The sequence below is a fragment of the Camelus dromedarius genome, chromosome 20 (genome assembly GCF_036321535.1).
Source record: "Camelus dromedarius isolate mCamDro1 chromosome 20, mCamDro1.pat, whole genome shotgun sequence".
NCBI classification, from domain to species: domain Eukaryota; kingdom Metazoa; phylum Chordata; class Mammalia; order Artiodactyla; family Camelidae; genus Camelus; species Camelus dromedarius.
The window spans coordinates 34,240,961-34,261,210 of NC_087455.1; the positions used below are offsets into that span (position 1 = coordinate 34,240,961).

The following is a 20,250-nucleotide window of genomic DNA, read 5'->3' on the forward strand; positions in this document are numbered from 1 at the left end:
CATTATCTGATTTTTTTTTTCAGAGTTCTTTCCTAATAGTCATGAAAATACCATAATGTTGAGGGAGAATGAAAAACTTAGCCTCTAATTTTCAGCAACATTCACTTCTTAAATAATCAAGAAACATGTGGTTACTAAAATGAGGATGAAATAAGACATTAATGTAGATGAGGTGCAGTAAAATTGTACTCAGGAGAGAATATACACTTCTTCAGAAGGCAATTTGGCAGAAGTTAAAAAATTTTTAAATCCTCCAAGACAATCCCATTTCTAGCAATCCAGCCTACAGATACATTAGCATAAGTGCATGAAGATATACATGCAGGGGTTTTAACTGCAGCATTTGTTTTAATCACAAAAAAATAGAAACCTAATTGTCCTTCAATAGGTATTGATTAAATAAATTCTTATGAAAAACAAAAAAGCAAAACCCTTTTGTTCTGTTTACTTATCTAGAATAGGAACTCTCTGAAAAGAAAGACTAGATTTCATACCTAATCCCCACCACCTACCTGGTGGAGTCTGGCACCTCCTAGGTCACCCTGCATGTAATCTGCATGAACAGGCCTAGTGAGTAGATTACAGAATTAAGGACCAATGACAGAATAATGCAGATTACATGTTCAAAAAAAGGATCCTGAACTTAAAATGGCAGGCCAACAATGAAGAATGGTGGGAATAGCAAAAAGTTCTTTTTCAGAGAGAAATAAAACTGAAAGTAAAGGGGAAAAAAGGTTAGCCATGCCCTAAAATTCTACTGAGACAGGAGGGAAGGGAGCAGGGCCTAACCACGAAAGGAATTGAATACAGCAATTGAAGATTCGATTCCCAGTAGACCTTGAGGCCCAAAATGGTCGGAGATTTGACTTCAGTAGACCCTGAGCTTCGTTATACACTCATGGTAATACATTAGCATGGTAAATGACATGCCCACAGGCACCAATAGAGTTCCAAAGCTGACCACATAAGGTCAAAAAGTGGGTCGTGGCCCGGTTCCTGGGAATCCCAGCCCCTTCCCCAAAAAGTTGGATTAATCCTCCCACTTGTTAGCATATGAAGTTACCGAGCTCATAAAAACAAACAGCTCCACATCCCCACAGTCTCTCTCTCTCGCCTTTGGCGATGGCCTGCGCTCTGTCTATGGAGCCTGCGTCTCTCTGAATAAATCACTTTTACTCAACTGTGGCTTGCTCTTGAATTCTTTCCTGCACTAGACAAGAACCTATACTCTGGCAACACTACTACAAGGCAACAAGATAGAATTAAAACATCAGTCACTTAAAATAGTCATGAATGAATAATTTCTTCATCCTACTTAGGCATTATGGATTGCTAACTATTGAGTGAACCCAATTCTCACTTCATGTTTCCGTAAAGAGATTCCCACTAGCCATAGATTTGGCAGGCTGATAAAATCTATGGACCCCTTGTAAGAAAACATCTTTAAATGCATAAAGTAAAATAATTGAGCTTACAAAGAAAACCAACTATACTGAAGTATTTATATCAAAGAATAAAATTTGTATTTGTAATACAGTAATACTTGTGCTGTTTATTATACATCAAATGCAGGGCTAATAATGACTATAATTTTTGAAGTAGTGATGTATATATATAATACTTCAAGGTGCCTGTAAAAATTAATATGAGAAAGTAGCTATGCTTTCTGCTGGGAAAAGCACCATTAGTACTGCTAAAATGACTGTAATTCAGTATCTATATTCATAATTAAAGGAAACTTGAAGCTTCTACTAGATCAACATTCTTCACCTCTCCCTACTCCTTCTGCCATCCCTATAATTCAGAGTCTTAACTGCTCCTCCTTATGGCAGTGCTTTATCTGATTTGTGAGTGTGAGGTGAGACAAATAACAGCATACTCAGCTCAAACGCTTCTCGGCTTCTATATTTTGGACCCTCCTTTTGCATCATGGGTGTACAGAGGTGCAGTGGGCTCACCAAGGCCCTGCCCATTCAAGAGCAAAGGCCTGAAATTTGAGAACCCAAACTCAGTTTGGGATGGAAAACATTAGAAGCCCTTTCGGTCACACATGAAAAAGTGTTCTCTAACACAACTTTTATCAGAACCAGAATCACTCAGATGATCAAAATATATTTCTCTTATATATTTGGTCTTTGACCAAAGTTCCTGGTTCACAGCTCCCAAACCCTTTGTAATTTCCTTAGTGCTGAGAGCTTAAAGGCATCTTTTATTATGTTAATGAGGTGACTTTTGGAAAACAGCTAAAAAGGGATGGTTGCCAGTGGAGTCTGCCAAGCGATTACAGGGTTGAAACTTCCAGTCCTACCTGAAGAGGGTCTGGAGTGGGAGTTCAATCACCAATGGCCAATGATTTAATTAACTGTGCCTATTTAATGAAGCCTCCATAGAAACCCAAAGGGTCAGGGTTCAGAGAGCTTCCAGGTTGAACAGGTGGAGATCTGGGAAGGGTGACACCTGGGGAGACCATGGATGCTCAGAGCTCTTTCCCCACACCTTGCCCTCTGTACCTCTTCCAGCTGGCTGTTCCTAAATTACATTCTTTTATAATAAACTAGTAATCTAGTAAGTAAAATATTTCTGAGTTCTGCAAACCACTCAAGCAAATTAATCAAACCTGAAGAGGGGGTCTTGGGAGCCTCTGATGTACAGTCAGTTGATCAGAAATGCAGGTGACAACCTGGACCTACAACTGGTGTCGGAAGAAGTAGAGGGCAGTCTTGTAGGACTGAACCCTCAATCTGTGGATTCTGAGGCTATCTCCAGGTAGATAGTGTCACACCTGAGTTGAATTACAGGATACCCAGATGGTGTCCAGAGAATTGTTTGTTGATGTGGGGAAACCACATTGAAACTGGGTGTTCAGAACCATTTTATAGCCCTGTGCCTTACTTCTCATCTGAGTCAAACTTCAAAAAAAGGGGTATCATTTACTGAAACTTCGCCCTCATAATACTATTTACCTCTCCTTCACTTACCAAAGTTGTAACTTTATTTCTGTGTGGTTAACATCTGTGACCTTCATTAGGCCACAGTCACATAAAGCTAGAGGCTGTCACCTACTTTTGCTCAACACTGTACCCCCAGCACCTAGCACAATGCCTTGGCCCTTGGAAGATATTCAGTAGTTTTTGAACAAATAAATGAATAAATAAGTATCAGTTCAGTATACAATAAACACCTCTGTAAGCTCCAGTTATACTACGGTTCTTTTGAGTTTTTATACTGTTTTATAAATGTATTCTTGAAAGTATCCACTTACTACCATTAGAAAGGACAATTCTTTGTAAAAACAAATTAGATCAAATAAAGTACACTTACCCTTCTATAACCATTGCAAGAGAGCCCAATAAAATAGTGTGAATCACATGATAAATTATCTCTGGCCTTTCTCCAATTCGTCCATCTTCAAGTGTAACAGTTTCTTTCAGGGACTTACCACTACAGAAAGAAATGTGGTTTTTCACTACTTTGAAAATACTTATTTGAAAAATCAAGAGTTCTTTAATATCTTCATAAAAAGAAATATAGGTAGTTCTTAAAATTTGAAAGTATATTCTCGGGGGGAGGTATAGCTCAAGTGGTAGAGCACATGCTTAGCAGGTACAAGGTCCTGGGTTCAATCCCCAGTACTTCCTCTAAAAATAAACAAACGAAAAAACAAACAAACCTAAATTACCTCCCCTCCAAAAAAAAAAAAAAAAAAAAAAACTAATAAAAAATTTTAATAAATTAAAAAAAAAAAAGAAAAAGAAAGTATATTTCCTAGTCAAATATCTCCAAGTCTTTGAAAATGACTTTCTGAACTTGAAGACAACCGACTCTGTAACGACTAAATACGAAAGTTCAGGAAATGTAATAAAAAAGACATTTAGGTTCCTTTTCTAAGATCAATTATCACTGAACTAGTGATTGCTAAATCAATATAATTAAAGCATAATTTGAATAATTAAGGTTTCAAAATTAAGATACGGTATACAATCTCCTTTCAAATGTGATAAAAATATTTTTAAATAGTCAAAGTTTATAATTTAAAATCACTTAAACTACTAGCTTTATTTAAGTAGAAATATTTTTACAGTAAGTAAAAATCTGAGTAAATTAGTGAATAAGTCTGTAAAAGTTTAACTTATTTAAATATTATTCTTGCACCAAAAATGGACATTATTTAGATGTATAAGCTTAAATTTGAATTTTACCTGGCTAACTTATAAATGATATTTTACATACTGACAGAGAATTAGAAGCTCTAAAGGAAGGATATTAAAATAAGTTTTATATATTTCCATAATTTATTAGTTAATACTGTGATTGGTTCTCCTAGGTACTTACTTAATTCTCCTAAAAATTACTTGAATCATAGAAAGAAAACAAATAATTAACACTAAAATATAGAAAGGTAATAAAGAAGACTGTGTCAATCGCAAAAAAAAATCTTGAGATGGTGCCTGAAGGGATTCTTGACATAGGAGCCAATTCATTGTAAAATTCCTACAGAAAACAAAAAAAAAGCATGATATTAAAATCACAGGTGTTTTAAAGTACTGAACATAAAAACATTGCTTTTTTAATCTCAGTAAAAACTAAGACAAAACAAAACATATTTCCAAAATCCATTCACTTATAACAGCAAGGTCATACCCTTTATAAATGAAAACAGCAGCATTAGTAACCCTCCTCAACAAACTGCCCTGATAAATGTAAAACTACTTTTTATGATGCAGCAATGTGACCATCTCTAGAGTCCAATACAGTTTTAAGGGAGTTTTACTTTCTATTTTTATTTGGAAGACAACAAGAAATTCAGCCATCTAACCTCTATATTTGCAATATGGTCTGCATATTTGTCCAATATGGTAGCCACTAGCTACATGTAACTGCTACAACATGAAATATAGCCAATGCAAACAGATACACACCGTAAGCACAAAACACACTCTGGACTTCAAGGATAAAAAAGAATGAAAAAAGGAATTTTAAAAATACAGCTAAATATGATCAACAAGACTCCCAGTTTCCCAGTTATACGTGGTTTTATCTGCATTCTCACTCTCAGTCCATCTTTAACCTCCATTTTATCCTCAGATTCCTAGCCCTAGGGAAGGAGGTCAGAGATGCAGTGATGTTCAGGAGTGCTCACGGATGGACTGAGAATGTTTCACAAATCACTGGGTTTAGAATAAAAGGTTAAAGTTTCACAATGTGTCAAAGAGTAATACAACTACCGAAGAGGCTGCCATCAGAATACTTTGTACCTAAAATGACTGCACTGATTTGTTTAAAATCTGCCAATTAAAGTTACTAATTCTGTAAGGTCCAATTCAAATCCCAATTTAATGAATATTTTTCCATAACCCTTGGTCTCAATCTTTCCCTCCCCATATTCCCATGGCACTTTACTTATCCCTCCATTACAGTGCTTAATACAACCTGCTATGTGTTAGACTCTAGTCATTTTGTATCCCCCAGCGAACCTGGTCCAATATCCTACACATTAAATATTTAATAACACTTCTTCAGTGGTTCTTAAAGTGTGTCTCAACAGAAATGTTTCCTGAAGTTCTGAGGAACTACAAAATCTGATATCCAAATGGCACATTTGAGCATAGAGCACTTACTATTTAAACTACCCATGCCATTAATTATATAAAAACTATCTAAAGAGCTATCAATATTCTTAAGGACAGGGACCAAGTCTTAATCTTAAAATACTTAGTGCATTACTTAGTGAAGCAAATCTAATTAATACCTGACATGCTGAACAAAGGAGCACCATATAATATCAACTAAAATACACCAGACAAAAGCAGCCTTTAATCCTAGGCTCATTCTAGAGTCTTCCTCCAAGGCCAAAGAGAGAGTCAGCGGAAAGGCCAATCAATTCTGGAGGTCTACAACCAATTTTTACTAGTTGCCTGCTGAGTGTCAGGCCTGCGCGCACGCACACGCATGCAAATGCACACGCACGCACACACACACACCAGAAAAAGACATGGTTTCTACAAAGCATGAGATCTTTTAAATGAACCTTTCATCTTAGTAGATAGCCACATATGATTTACACTTCAGAAGATTTCTCCAGTGTTCAAGCCATGTTAAACACATGGTTAACTGTGATACATCACAACGTGTAATTCCATGCACAGAATCTAAAATCTCACGTAATTAGTGCAAATAATTATAAGGTTCTAAGGCATATTATACGAACTAGAGAAATGTATAGGTAAATATATTTTTTCCATTATGCAAATGGACTCTATCAGTACATAAAATCATTTACTTTATTTTAGATTTTAAAAATACATTTAACCAACAAACAAAAAGTACAACACTATTCTTGAAATTTGAAGGTCAGCTTCTGGTCCAGTCCAGTATTATGACCACAAGTGAGATTCTCTGCTATGAAATAACTATCTTACTGCCCACCCCTTTTTGATGACCATACCCTTTTTAATGTAAGCATTTTGCTAACTAGTGGTTAAAATTTCCCTGGTTTTTTATTCACTTCAGATCGTTAATTTACTCTGCCCTTAGGCTGTACCATGGTTCCTCACCAAGGGAGAAAGTAGCCTCAACATACTGTGATGCTATTGAAGTTTATGTGCATCTATTTTTAAAAGATTTAAACGAGATTTGTTTTTTAATGAGAAAAATATTAATGTCATATTTCTTCGAGATATTATAATATCTCAAATTATTTTCTAAGTGGTATGTAACTAGGTGTGTACTACCTCCTTCAATTATTTTTGCTCTCTATCTTCTAAGTGGTCTAGAGTTAGGTAAACTTACACAATCTGAAACTTACTTAGTCATATTTAGTCCAAATTTTACTTCAAGGAATTTCAGCATGTGTCCATTTTCTTTGTGTGGGACAAACATCTAGAGGAGAAAAACACTAGTTACAGTAAAGAACTATCAGCCATGCTTTACAGCAATATGCTTTTGCCCAATACAAGAAACAGCAGCAAGACTACAAAACAAAAAGCATGAATTAAATAATACAAGGTGTAACTATGAAGCAAGGAGATTTACTGGCATAAGTCAATCACATTACCTTATAGTTAAGCATAAAACAATAATGTTTATAATTATTTTTATATTTATAAATAAATATAAAAAATATTTTTTGAAAAAGATTTCAACCTTATCCCACCTGGCATAAATAACTTACCCATCCTTCTGATCATCTTTTACTCATCTGAATTTATTCCATATATTATTTAATGTTAATGATGACATTTTAAATTAAACAGAAAATAAGTGTGACTTTTTTAAAGTATATCTAGAAAATAATCAGAATTCTATTTTCTCACCTAACATACTAGGTATGAGAATTGTTTAACTAAAAATTTCACTGTACAAACTCTATTACCTCATTATTCTCATTAAAATTTAGTCTAGTATATTTCATTGTTCAATTTGCTCTACTACATGAATCTCAAATACAGAGTTACTTACCTTCATTATAATATTCAATGTTACTGTCAGAGTGCACACCAAGTAAAAATTAATCACTTTCATTATTTTAGCTACAAAAGTTCCTTTCTTCACATTCAGCTATGCAGGTAGGGGGAAAAAATCATGAACAAAGAAGTGAGGTTTAAAAAAGTCAACAATTTAAAAATTTACACCAAGAATGATAAAAAAGGCAATTCTAATTACCTGAAGGCACTTAGCAAGCATTAAGGCTACTACTAAACTTAATAAAGGAGACACCAATAAAGCTGAATTCTCAAACTGCAGTAAATATCCCAGAAACAGAGAAAATACATAGATTTTATAAACTTCATGAACCTGTTGAGACAAAAATAAAATGAATGAGAATAAAATGAATTTTACTGTACATCTTTTCATTAGTGTTGTTTAGAATAGGTTTGACTACAATTATAAAGTAAATGCTCTACTATAATTTTGGACAAATGTTCAACTTGTATTTTTAATGTTATGGTATATAACTTATCACTTTCTTCTTAGAAAGAACTCTCCACAAAGTAAAACCCTTTAAAACCATAGATGTCTAAATCAGACTGGAAGAACCTTCTTTAATTCCAGGCTTTGACAGTTTCACGTGGTTTGTCTTGTTATTAAAATCCATCTATGCAACACCAAACTGCTTAAAACAAAAATCACAATCTTTAGCAGCAGTTCCCAAAACCTACCCAATAAAAGCATACTGGCATGAAATGTAGCACCAGAGAGAAGTATTTCTGCACTTGACCCATTTAGCAGTGAGAATAAGAAAGTTAAATTCAATTTCCTAATAGAAGATCTCCCAGGAAAGTTTTATTACATGGAGAAAGTTTTCCAAAAAGAGAGGGCATACAGGATCATCCGGGTCTGGTAATATTCTATTTTTTCATTTTGGCTGTTGGTTCTCTTGGCTCCAAACCTATCCCTCTATCCCCTGCCTTGCAATACTGGGGATATTTGCCTCTGCAATCTACATTTCTACTTTTCCAGTTGGCTCCCTATTAAGCTCTGTCAATATGAAGTGCTGGGGAGAGACAACAAGGTTGGAGGAAAGAGCAGGGGCGTGTTCCTTCCAGCCGCTTGCAGCTCCTAACAGAGCAATTCCTTCCTGATAGAAAAACTGCAGCTGCATCCAGCTGCTCTAACACTTGCAGAACCAGCTTTATCATATTTTCTTACCCCAGAGATCCCAGGACCAGCCAGCCAGGCTCTTGTTCTCAGAAGTCTGGGTCCCATTTCCACAGGGCCCTTCTTCAAGCTCAGAGACACCAGCAAAGCTGAGCAGTGCTCCTCCTCAGAAGCCTGAGTTTTAGCACACACGATCCCTTCTCTAAGATTTAAGCTTCAATAATTTCAAATTCTTCCTTTAATCCCTTAGTTCTCGGGGTGATAGCTGCTTCTTGCAGTTACCTCTATAATACGTTCAGGTTCTTACTACCCTTTCAATGAACAAGTTAAGACTTTACACTTGGCTAATGATTCTTTATATTAAATTCTCTCTATTAAAGTAACCTGAATGTTTGGTACTCATCTGGATTCTGGACAACCTGAGTATAGCGGATAATAAAAAGGAACAGAGAAGCAAGAAGATTCCCAAATTTCTGGCTTGGACAACATAGTAAACACTTAATAAACATTTATAAATAAAGAAACGAAAGGTAAGAGAGGGTAAAAAAGATAAAGAAACAAAGGAACCCAGTGTTGACGGGAATCTTTACTACTGCTGACAGTAGTATAAATTGATATAAACATTCTGGGGAAAAACCTGGTATCTAGTTAGACGGAGTATGCACATATCCTTTGACTTATAATTCCACTGTGAGGTTTATATTCTAGAAAAAAAATCATGTATTTCTATGCCAGGTGGCATGTATAAGAATGTTCACAGCAGTACTGGACACAGCAGTCATATGACAATAAACTGGAAAAAATGAAATGCTCATCCACAGTAGAATGCATAAATAAACAAAAATGGATGAAACATAGCTCCGTCTATCATCATGGATGAATCACAAGCAAATCAGGCAAAAGTAAACAGTACATTATTTAATAGCACATGTTTAGGAATACACAGATAGGTGGTGAAAATCGTAAAGAAAAAGAAGGATCAACAAAATTGAGGACAGGCAGCCTCTGCTGGGAAGAGAGCAGGATGTGAGTAGGAAAGACAGAGGGGCTTCTGGGTGTTCAAATGTTCTATTTCTTGGTCTGCATGTTTAAATACTCATATTTTATTCTACACACTATATATACAGCATACATACACTCTTTTGTACATGTCCTATATTTCACTTTTTTTTTTAAAGAAGGGAAGAAGGAGGAGAAATGGCTAGGAACAGAGAGAAAGCACGGGGGTGACTTTGGTTCAGCAGACCACGTTTAAGGGAATTTCAAAGCGCCTCTAAAAGGACTAGGGGAGAATGAGTCCAGCACTCTTTTGAGCAGAGGTATGAATTACAGCCTATTAAAAACATTTCAAAATAAGCTTACAGGATAAATGGTTTTATACACTATAAAACATGTATTCTCTAGATTTAAAATTGTAATTTTGAAATGCCATAATACCTTGTCACTTTGCTCCAGCGAAAAACTATCCAACAAGAACAGGGATATTGCTTGAAGAAACAAGAGATAGTGGCTGTACTCCCACATCATCACAAACGTGTAGGTGGAAGCGCTCATCAGCAAGTAGCAAAACCTCTAGGGAGAACAGAAGGAAGAAACCACGTGTGAGCGGCGTCATTACTGTAAAAGTCTGCGCGGCTGTGAGCTCTGAGTCGCAGCTCTGCCACTGGCTCCACTGTAAGCTGTATGATTCTTGGAACTTTGTTTTTTAAGCACATAATTATCATTAAATCCTTACATAAATACTAAGATCTTCAGCACTCTAAAGAGAAATCAACCACTTGTTCTTCAATGCTCAGTATCATACTGAGAACTTTAGGAGGACAAAGGGGAAAAAAAAGAAAAAGAAAAAGAAAATTCAGTACAAATGTCCTTCATCCCAAAAGAGAGAAAGTAGTAAGTATTTTTAAATGGCGGCTTTGACCAGAGTTGAGTGCTGGCTTTAGCCTTAGTGGAAATTAACTCCTCCCGCCCTCGGTGGCAGTATTTTCACTTCCACGATGCCCCGTTATTTTCTTTCTAACAGCTTCCCCTGATTGGTCTGTTTATGTCTCAGCAATTCCACAGCCCATGGAAAAAGGCCCAAGACTTTTTAAATTTCCTCTCAGCAAAGCATGGACTTACCTTTCCCAGAGCTTGGACTGTCAGCCATGTAAAACTCTCAGCTGTTTTCTTCCGCTAAAGTACTGAACACAATGCCTGAAGTACGCCTGGCTAATGTCAATTCTGCCTTCCAGCTGTCATCTCCCACGTGATCCCTCAGTGAGAGACCAAATCTGTGACAAATCCACTGTCCCTTAGCATATTCCTAACAACAGTCTCAACTTCCTCCAGGGACCTACCTTTATATTCCCAATTCCTCCATAAGCCACAGTGTCAAAGAGCTTTGTTCTAACACGAACAGTGAAAGAGAAGGACTAAGGGTCAAGTCAAGAAACCTAAGGTAAGAACTGTGTTCTCTAAAACTAAATCTTCCAGACTCAGCTGACCATACTCAATGATAAATTCCAAAGTGAGAAATACTTCAGGCCATCAGCAGATATAAAAAATTACCAGCATCCTGAATAAGATTAAGACCAGATAGACGTTAAGAGGTGAAAAAATTCCACCAATTGATCAAATTCCAACTGCAAGGCCCAGAAGGGCACTGACAGAACACACCAGCTTCTGCTCTATCACAATTGCTGTAAGAGAAGGTGTTCTGGGGATATCATGTGGAACAACAGAGCTGTAATAACCAGGCCTAAAACCATCATCCTCAGAAAAACCTCCTGAAATCAATGAAGGGTCAGACCCAGATCCAGCCTAATTAACCTGCTGGCCATCTGGTGATGCTAGGGAAAAGCTATAATGAAACAAACTGCCAATTCCAAGGTTTATTCTCCAACTACTCTAAGAACATGCAGTGAAAATGTGACAGAATACACGTCTAACACAACCTGAATAATGACTTTTCTCTGGGTATTTTCAAAATTCTGTGCACTATTATCTACCCCTTACCTTTCTCACTTCACTTTCAACCATGCCTTTGTTGTCAGCTTTTTTACACGTATCACTTAAGTGACACATTAAATGGGTTTCATTAACCAACCACAGGTATCTCTGGATGGCTCAAGATAACTGCACAAAAGATCAGAGCTTGGATATCCAGATGTAACTGGGACCATAAGATCTAGCCGCAAGAGTGGGAAGCAAAGAACACAAGATGTGATGAAAACATACATGTTGCTGTAACACTGTCCAGTAACGAAAAGGAGCAAACTGCTGATCCACATAACAACTTGGGAGAGATGTCGAGGGCATCAGGCTGAACAAAAAAGGCCAATCTTGAAGGATAACGTACGATAGAATTCCATTTATATAACCTTTCAAAATGACAAAATTATAGTGATAGAGAACACATCAGTGGTTGCCAGATGTTAGAGTTGGGGAAAAGGTGTGACTATTAAGAAGTAAACAATATATATTCTCTTCATCACTTATGTTAAATATATATATATATATATATATATATATTTAACATAATATATATATAATAAAAATACATATATACACACACACATATATATATAAAATATGGTGATGACTACTCAAAATACACATGATAAAAATTCATACAACTATATACCCTTTCCCCAGAAAAGAAGTACATATAAAAAGGTATAATACATGTAAAAAAGTTGTAATAAAAATACATATATATTGAATTAGTTTAAGATTCACACGAAGTTGCAAAAAGAATATAAACAATTGCCATGTTACTCCCTCACCCACCTTCCCCTAAATTGAACCAGGAAACTGACACTGATACAATACTATTAATTCAGGTACAAACCTTCTTTAGATTTCAACACACATGCACACATGTGCGTGTGTAGGATGAGTTCAAGGGAAAGCAAACATAATTGAAGGACTGGGCAGTTTTGCTTTTTAAAAATGAGTTTTAAGCTGAAGGGTTAAGAATATACCGTAGTTAACTTGCTTTTTTTTCTGCCATGTTTTCACAGGATCCTTAATATTACTATCCCTTTAATATCTGCATACGGATATTTCACTCTTGTGTACTCTTGAGTATCAGATGAATGACTAGCTGTAAATAATCAAATTACTGATAAATATAATTTTTCCCCATTTACCTTAATATTGAGAGAAAAAAAGAGGGAAGGAGGGAGAATATGGAGTACTTCCAAAATAGGGGAAAATAATCGTGGTTAAACAAAAAAGGAGAAACAAAATGCAAAACTAAACTAAGAGTATAAGCCATTCTTGGATCCGTTCAAAAAGTACAGGGTCCTTGGTAAACAACAGAGAACTGAAGGGAAACACACTCCTGACTGTATATCCACTTGCACTGACTGTGTTTCTTTTACCACATGTGTAATGTAGATGTATTACCTTTTTAATTTAAAAAAGTTAGAATAAAACAATACTAGAAAGAATAAACATATAATATGGTAATAAAAGATACTCAGAAAAATATAAAATATGATATAGAAGGGGAAAATAAGTTTACACTTCACATCTTTCCAAAACTCCTTCTTTTAAAATAAATAAGAATAATGACCTTATTAAAAAGATAACTGAATAAATCTTTTTTTAGGCAATAAAACTTTTATTTTAATTCAAAATAATGGTAAATACAAAGAAGCTTAGGCAGTTCATTTTGCTATATTAAACTCTTTTATTCAAAATTTGAAGAACTACTCCTCCCTGGAGAAGGCTGCACAGGAAAGCACTCAAAGACTCCCTGACTATTACAAAAAATATTCTCTGTCAAAAAGCACTTTATTTAAGCCCAACAAGAGGCAAATTACACATTTAAAATGTGTTCATGTTATTTTAGATAAAAAAGGAAATACCAGAGTTATGAAAAATGAAATGAAAAGCTCGCTATGTCATCAATGAAAAGAGGAGAGCACATTTTTCAGTGATTTCAAAAAGGAACAATAAGTGAAGCCTATTTCCTAGCCAACCAGGTCCCTATGGTTTCTTCTTCTAGCCAGGAATCCTTCCCCAAGACAGGCAGACTGTCAAAGGATTGCTATATTTCAGTCACTTTCATTGTAACTATCTTTTATAATCACATTTATTTTATTTTATGCATTTAAAAATCATTATTTTAAATATGTGTGTGTGTGTGTGTGTGTGTGTGTGTGTATACATATGTGTGTATGCATGACTGGAACACTATGCTGTACACCAGAAATTGACACACTGTAACTGACCACAATTTTTAAAAAATCATTATTCTGAGACAGAATCTGTAAGCTTTATTTGACTGCCTGCAGGGTTTATGGCAACAACAAAAGTAAGAATCTAAACTAACTGGCACTCTCCTGAAACTCACTAGCCTACATACACCTCAGTCGTAGAAAACATAAGGGTAAACAGGAAACACGCAATGCCACCACTGCTGTCACTTGCAGTCACTCTTTATATCTTCATTAATTTGATGATTAAAGGCCATTATTATTCCAGAAGTGACAGAAATGGTAAGATAATAATAGACAAATTAATTTTCAAAGTAAGATATTCTTCACATATTTGTCAAGTAACTGCACTAAAACAATATAACACCTTCTTTCTTCTAAAAATAATTTACTATCAATCAGATTACAGAACAGTTATAATGAGACTATCTATCTAAATGTATCCTTTGTTGTGTAGTAACAAGATTTCACTGAATATAACTTAACTTTTAAGATTAGCTTTGAAATTATGTACCACATTTGCAATACATCAGACTTAATTGTGACAAATATTTGTATCTTACCTCTCCGTAAGTATTTAAGTTGCTTTTTAAATAGCCTGTAAGTGCAGCAACTTGGCATGCAAAATATGGTAGTGCCCAGTTTTCTCTTAAAGGAATGGAGTATTCAATCCTTGTTGTATCTACCCTAAAATAAATCACAGATGAACAGCAAAATAGCAAGACATTATATTTGTGTAATATTGTACTTTTCAAGGCACTCTCACACACATATCATTGTCCTCCATATCCTGTGAGGAAGGCACAGACTGAGCCACCATTACCTACACAACATCTCTCTGGACAAATTAATAGTGTTTCACCCCCACCTCACCCCCCACCCAGGAAGACTTAGTGCTGCTGTGCAATGCCTGATGAAGAGATGGGCCTCTGTGCGTATTTGAAAAAGGCATCCCTGCTCTGGGCAGATACAGCTCATGCTACAACACACAACTTGTTGCAGGGTACACTGCAGTTCAGCCCCTCACGCTCCCCTCCCTTAATGAGATGGCTGCCCTTCTCTAGAGCACAATGTGCGCCACATAATTAGCAGGCTTGGCCGATCCAAAGATCATATACTAACCCTTATATAAAAGGAATATGAAACTCAGAGAGGTGATGACTTAATCAAATCACACAGATGGTAAAGGACACAATTAGGATTACAATGCATGTCTTCTGATATCTAATTTAATCCTCTTTTCAAACAGCAGGTAACCCAGAATTAACATCACAGTAGTCCTGTATGTGATGTTATCTAGAGAGCTTTGAAAATTCTCCAAATCGCAAATACAGAATGTCTTTGTAAGGCTCCTCCAAAGTCCCTCCTTAATCAGTTTTCATTGAGAGCCTGTGGTCCTCTATGCATATCCTCACTCCACAATGGTCTCCCTTCCCAGCAATAATTCAATCTGGATCTCGTACACTCAGTGGCTATTTCCCACACAAAAAACAAAGGTGCTATTGCTCAAAAAACTTCATGAAAATTGCTGCATAATTCTCCTAATGGAGACGGACATGCTTGCATGTAACTGAGTTCAGTCAAACTGTGGGACGTACAATAGGATACTACCCAGGATAAAAGGAATGAACTGCTGACAGACCCTTCATACGTGAATCCCAAAATAATTATGCTAAGTGAAAAGCAAACAAAAAACAAAAAAAGCATAAGCTGTATGACTCCATGTCAACATACACAACTGAAGTTTGAGAAACCCTGGCTTAGACTAGCTGTGTAAAACAATCTGGCATGTCAACGTGTAATGTGTGAACGCTGAAAAGCAGCTAAGCTGTATCAGTGTAACTTCTGCTGGCTACACGTTCCCTTGCACTGATGGATTACAATTTACCTGACCACTCCCTTATATTTAGAAATATTAACTTTCTAATTTTTCATATTATTACAAATATCACTATATTAGTAAGTTTAAGCAGTGAACTCTTTCCTTCTTTTTTGGATTACTTCCTTGGAATAAAATAAAATTCCTAGGAAAAACTACCATCTAAAAGTGAAAGACCTCACACTTCCACAAGCATCCTGAGTACACCAATATCATTATCACAGAACCAGCATCACGTGCTATTTTCTGTTAATGCTGGGACACGCGCACTCCCTGCATCCTACCTTTTTATTAATTACCACTGTACACAGTTACCCTTTCTTGGCCAAAGATTAAATTTAATACAGACTTCTAAATCAGATATATTTTGTTTTTCAAATATAAAGATGTTTGTACTGAAAGTGATACCCAGGTATGTATTTATAGATGAGATCAGTGGGGACCCAGGAATAATTTCTATATTGTTTATATGTGAAGACTGGAGTCAGGTTAGACCATTTTGGTGATAAGTCTGTTCAAAGGGAGTCATTTGCCTCTGATTTTTCCCCCCACTACTGTCTGCACAGTGCTGTTTCCTGAAATTTCTTTGAATTTTCTAGTATGCCTACATCCTAGTTTGAACAAACAGGAGCTATTTTATAATCCTACTTTGCCCTTCTGATATTGAGGAACAGGTAACACAAAATGTCATTAAGAACACAACTAATAATCACAATATAATGACCAATATCTTTTTATACTTTTCTATCATATATAAACTAAAGCTGATGAATAAAAAAGAGCATACTCTTTCATGGCATTAAAATATATTTTGCAGTAAAAGAAATATACCAATAAAAATAAACAATGAAAAAGAAACACATAAAAACTACTTAAGAATGTTTCAATTACAAAAGACACATTTTAACAGAATATATCAGGGGGTATATAGCTGAGTGGTAGGGTGCAGTGCCTAGCATGCACAAGGTCCTGGGTTCAATCCCCAGTACCTCCATCAAAATAAATAAATAAACCTAGTTACCTCTCCTAAAACAAAAAACAACAAAACAGAATATATCACATTACTTTTTCCACCTAACTCCTGCTCCAGCTACCCAGGATATACTGTGTCATTAAATAAGGCAGATTAATAGAACAACTGGACTGTCATTAAATAAGGCAACTGCCTTCAAGTCTCACTTAGATGTCTAAAATATTCTACTTGACAGGGAGTCTTGTTATTCTTTAATACCATTATTTTTAAATGGAAAAGCTGCCTGGGCTTTCTCTTTGAACTTCTGATGAAGAAAGGTCCAGGGATTAAATGAAATGAGTATTAAAGTTCACTGTAGGTGGTAGCCAGCCTCCCAGATGGTTCACAATGGTCCCTGCCTCCGGGTAGTGCGCCCTGTGCAGCCACTTCCCGCGCTGCACCAGAGTTAGCCTGCAGCACCAACAGAGTAGGGCAGAGTGATGTTCTGTCATTTCCAAGCTTAGGTTATAGAAGATATCTGGCTTCCACTGTGACTCACTCCACTCTCTCTAGGCTCATTCACTCTAGAGGAGGCCAGCAGCCCAGCTGTGAGCAGCCCTCTGAAGAGTCCATGTGATGAGAAACTAAGGCCTTCCAGGCCAACAGCCCGCAAGGAACCGAGGCTTCCTGCAAAAGCCACACAAGGGAGCTGAGGAAATGGTCCAGGCCAGTGATGCCTTCAGATGACAGTAGCCCCAACCAACTCCTGACTGCAACCTCACAAGAAAGCCTGAGCCAGAACCACCCAGTTAAGTCACTCTGGATTCTTGACCCTCCGAAACTGTGAAATAATGTTTGTTTTTTCAAGCTGTTAAGTTTTGGGTTGACCTGTTATGCAGTAATAACTAGTGCATTACATAATCAAGAAAGCAATCCTTTTAGAAGGTTTTTATTTTAAATGTTTCTATTTTAAATAATGCTTGTTGGTATGAAATACTCTTCCACTCTAAAAAGCAAGACATGTCTAGACCTAGTCTATGAGTACCAAAATAACTTTGTGAGTGTGCTGTTAAGATTTCTAACAATGAATCCTAATTGAATTTTAGAAAAGCACATGGCAATTTAAAATATTCTCTAACAGGCACTTTCTGACTTAACAAGAAGTCATCTTATACCCCTAGCGCCCACACCAGATTCTCCAACACTACTCTACGCTAAAAGGAGCCAAAGCTCCATAGAATAGAGGCTAATTCCAAATCTTTCACAGGAATGTACAAGGTGAGCCTGCTCTTCCTGTTGAGCCAGAAAGCAAAAAAGCTTTCAGAGATTAATAAGATGTGTCAAAAGAACTCAGAAGCCAGCCTGAAAGGACTCTTATCTACCAAAGTCGTAACAATTACAGCAACAAAAAAAGCAATGATGGTAATGTATTTTAGCCCTATTGAATCAATGCAAATCCCCATGTATGGAAAGATGCTTAAAAAAGAGAACATCAGAAAAAGTTTTTGTCACTATGTGAGACAGCTATTAAAAACAATCTCATACATAGCAACTGGTAACTAAAATGAGGTTAAGCATTTGTCTACTTTCTAACAGTAACTGAATTTAAAGGTAACCAAAGAACCTGGTTAATAAAGAAAAACTCTACTTCTGAAGAGTGAATAAAGCTACTGAAAATAGAAAAATATAATTTTATAAGCCCTTGTGAAATTACTGATTTCAGCAAAGATTGTCAACTGCAGTTATAACCCTTAGGTAAGTGGTTAATGGTGAAAAGGACATTCATCTGGTGCCCCAGAACACCACATAGATTGCTTTAGAGTCATAAGGGGAAAACATAATTATTCAGTGGAGAGATCAGACTGTCATCCCTCAAACCAGCAGTCAAGTTCAGCTTCACCAGGGTTAGACCAACTAAATACGATGTAACTTGTAAAGTCACAGAACATGAAAAACACATCATCTACAATATATGCTAATGAGAATTGTTTATCTTGAATCCATCAAGCCTTTAGATGTAACTTCCAGCTTACAGAAACACAGGTGACAGAGGAGTTAAACGACGCCACAAGGAAGCAACAGGAGAAATCCACAAGGTGGTATACTCTGTAGGACAACTGACTGGTCCCTTCAAAAAGCCAACCGTCATTAAAAAAAACGGACTATGTTAGATTTAAAAGGAATTAAGGTATGTAAGAACCAGATGTAATACGTAGTCCTGGATTAAATACTGGTTTGGATAAACCAGCTACAGACCATACTTTGGGGTCAACCCAGGAAACTCTAACATGGACTGGGTATTAGAAAAGATAAAAAGTTATTGAAATAGAAAGGTAGAGGCTTCTGAATAAAGAAAGCAGCATATAAAACAGTATGTGTAATACATCTCATCTTGGTTAAAAATATATATATACACACAAAGATATACACACACAGAAAAAAGTCCAAAAGAATATGCACAAAGAGTATGGCTGAAACATGCTGTACATCAGAAACTGACACAACATTGTACACTGACTATACTTCAATTAAAAATAATAACAATTGGGGGAGGCAGATAGAGCTCAGTGATAGAGCACATGCTTAGCATGCACAAGGTCCTGGGTTCAATCTCCCGTACCTCCATTAAAAAAATTAGTAAATAAATAAACCTAATTACTTCCCCCTTCAAAAAATAAATAAATTAAATAAAAATAATAATAATTTTAAAAAAGAATATGCACAAAGATATAAACAATGCTGAGTGGTCTCTAGGTGGTGAGAATGTGAAATTATTATTTTATTTTTGCTGGTCTCAATTTTCCACAATGTACATACAGTTTTTGTAGTAATAAAGTATCGTTCATCCCTATACTTTTAAGAAGAAATATACTTAACTATAAAGGTGGACAGCTATACTTAAAAACTTTTTTCTTTTGGTTTTTTTGCAGGGGCAGGTAATCAGGTTTGTTTATTCATTTTAAATGGAGGTAGAGGGGATTGACCCCAGGACCTCATGCATGCTAAGCATGTGCTCTACCACTGATCTATACTCTCCCCCGCCATGTACTTAAAAACTTCTAAGGAAGGTTTTGAAAATCCCTTACATCAAATTGCTGCCAGCACGTGACTAAACAAATCCTAGTAAGAGATACAGCCCTTAACTTGAATCTCAGTAACCTGAAAATATCACATTTTTCATCTGGCAGCTGCCAGAAGAAAATGTGTAACAGAAGAAATGTCTCATTTTTTTTCAAATTTAATCATGTTAAGCGTTATCGGGGGAAAGTGCTATGAGAAGGAGGCACTTTCAAAAGCAAAAAAAGCATCATTCAAAAAATAAATGTTTGACACTGACCAATGCCAGGAAAACTTTTATGACGTGTCTCAAACCAGTCCTCCATTTCAAAGAAGCTCCAACCCCCATTCTCTTTGTACTCACTGTTAAAGAACTGAGGCCCCTTTGATCGCCAAAAGGAATAGATTTATTAATTCAACGGACACTGTAATAGACTAATATAGTAGTTAACTTAATAGTGACACATCTGGTACCTCTTCCTTCTTTTCCTGAAGCTACGTCATCAATTTTAAAGAAACGAGGGAAGAGGAGGTATGTCCACGTACACTAACGCTGC

The 20,250-nt window shown here is 36.2% G+C and overlaps 1 protein-coding gene across 1 annotated transcript in view; it reads right to left on the minus strand.

The window, feature by feature from the left end:
- Positions 1–20,250, minus strand: part of DPY19L4 (dpy-19 like 4) — a 47,705-nt gene that overhangs the window by 13,979 nt on the left and 13,476 nt on the right. The window contains exons 7-13 of the mRNA XM_031439341.2: positions 14,369–14,492; positions 10,036–10,170; positions 7,663–7,794; positions 7,459–7,557; positions 6,806–6,879; positions 4,333–4,491; positions 3,322–3,441 (exon numbers count right to left, since the gene is read on the minus strand). Of these exons, the coding sequence (XP_031295201.1) occupies positions 3,322–3,441; positions 4,333–4,491; positions 6,806–6,879; positions 7,459–7,557; positions 7,663–7,794; positions 10,036–10,170; positions 14,369–14,492 (843 nt within the window). The remainder of the gene's footprint in view (positions 1–3,321; positions 3,442–4,332; positions 4,492–6,805; positions 6,880–7,458; positions 7,558–7,662; positions 7,795–10,035; positions 10,171–14,368; positions 14,493–20,250) is intronic.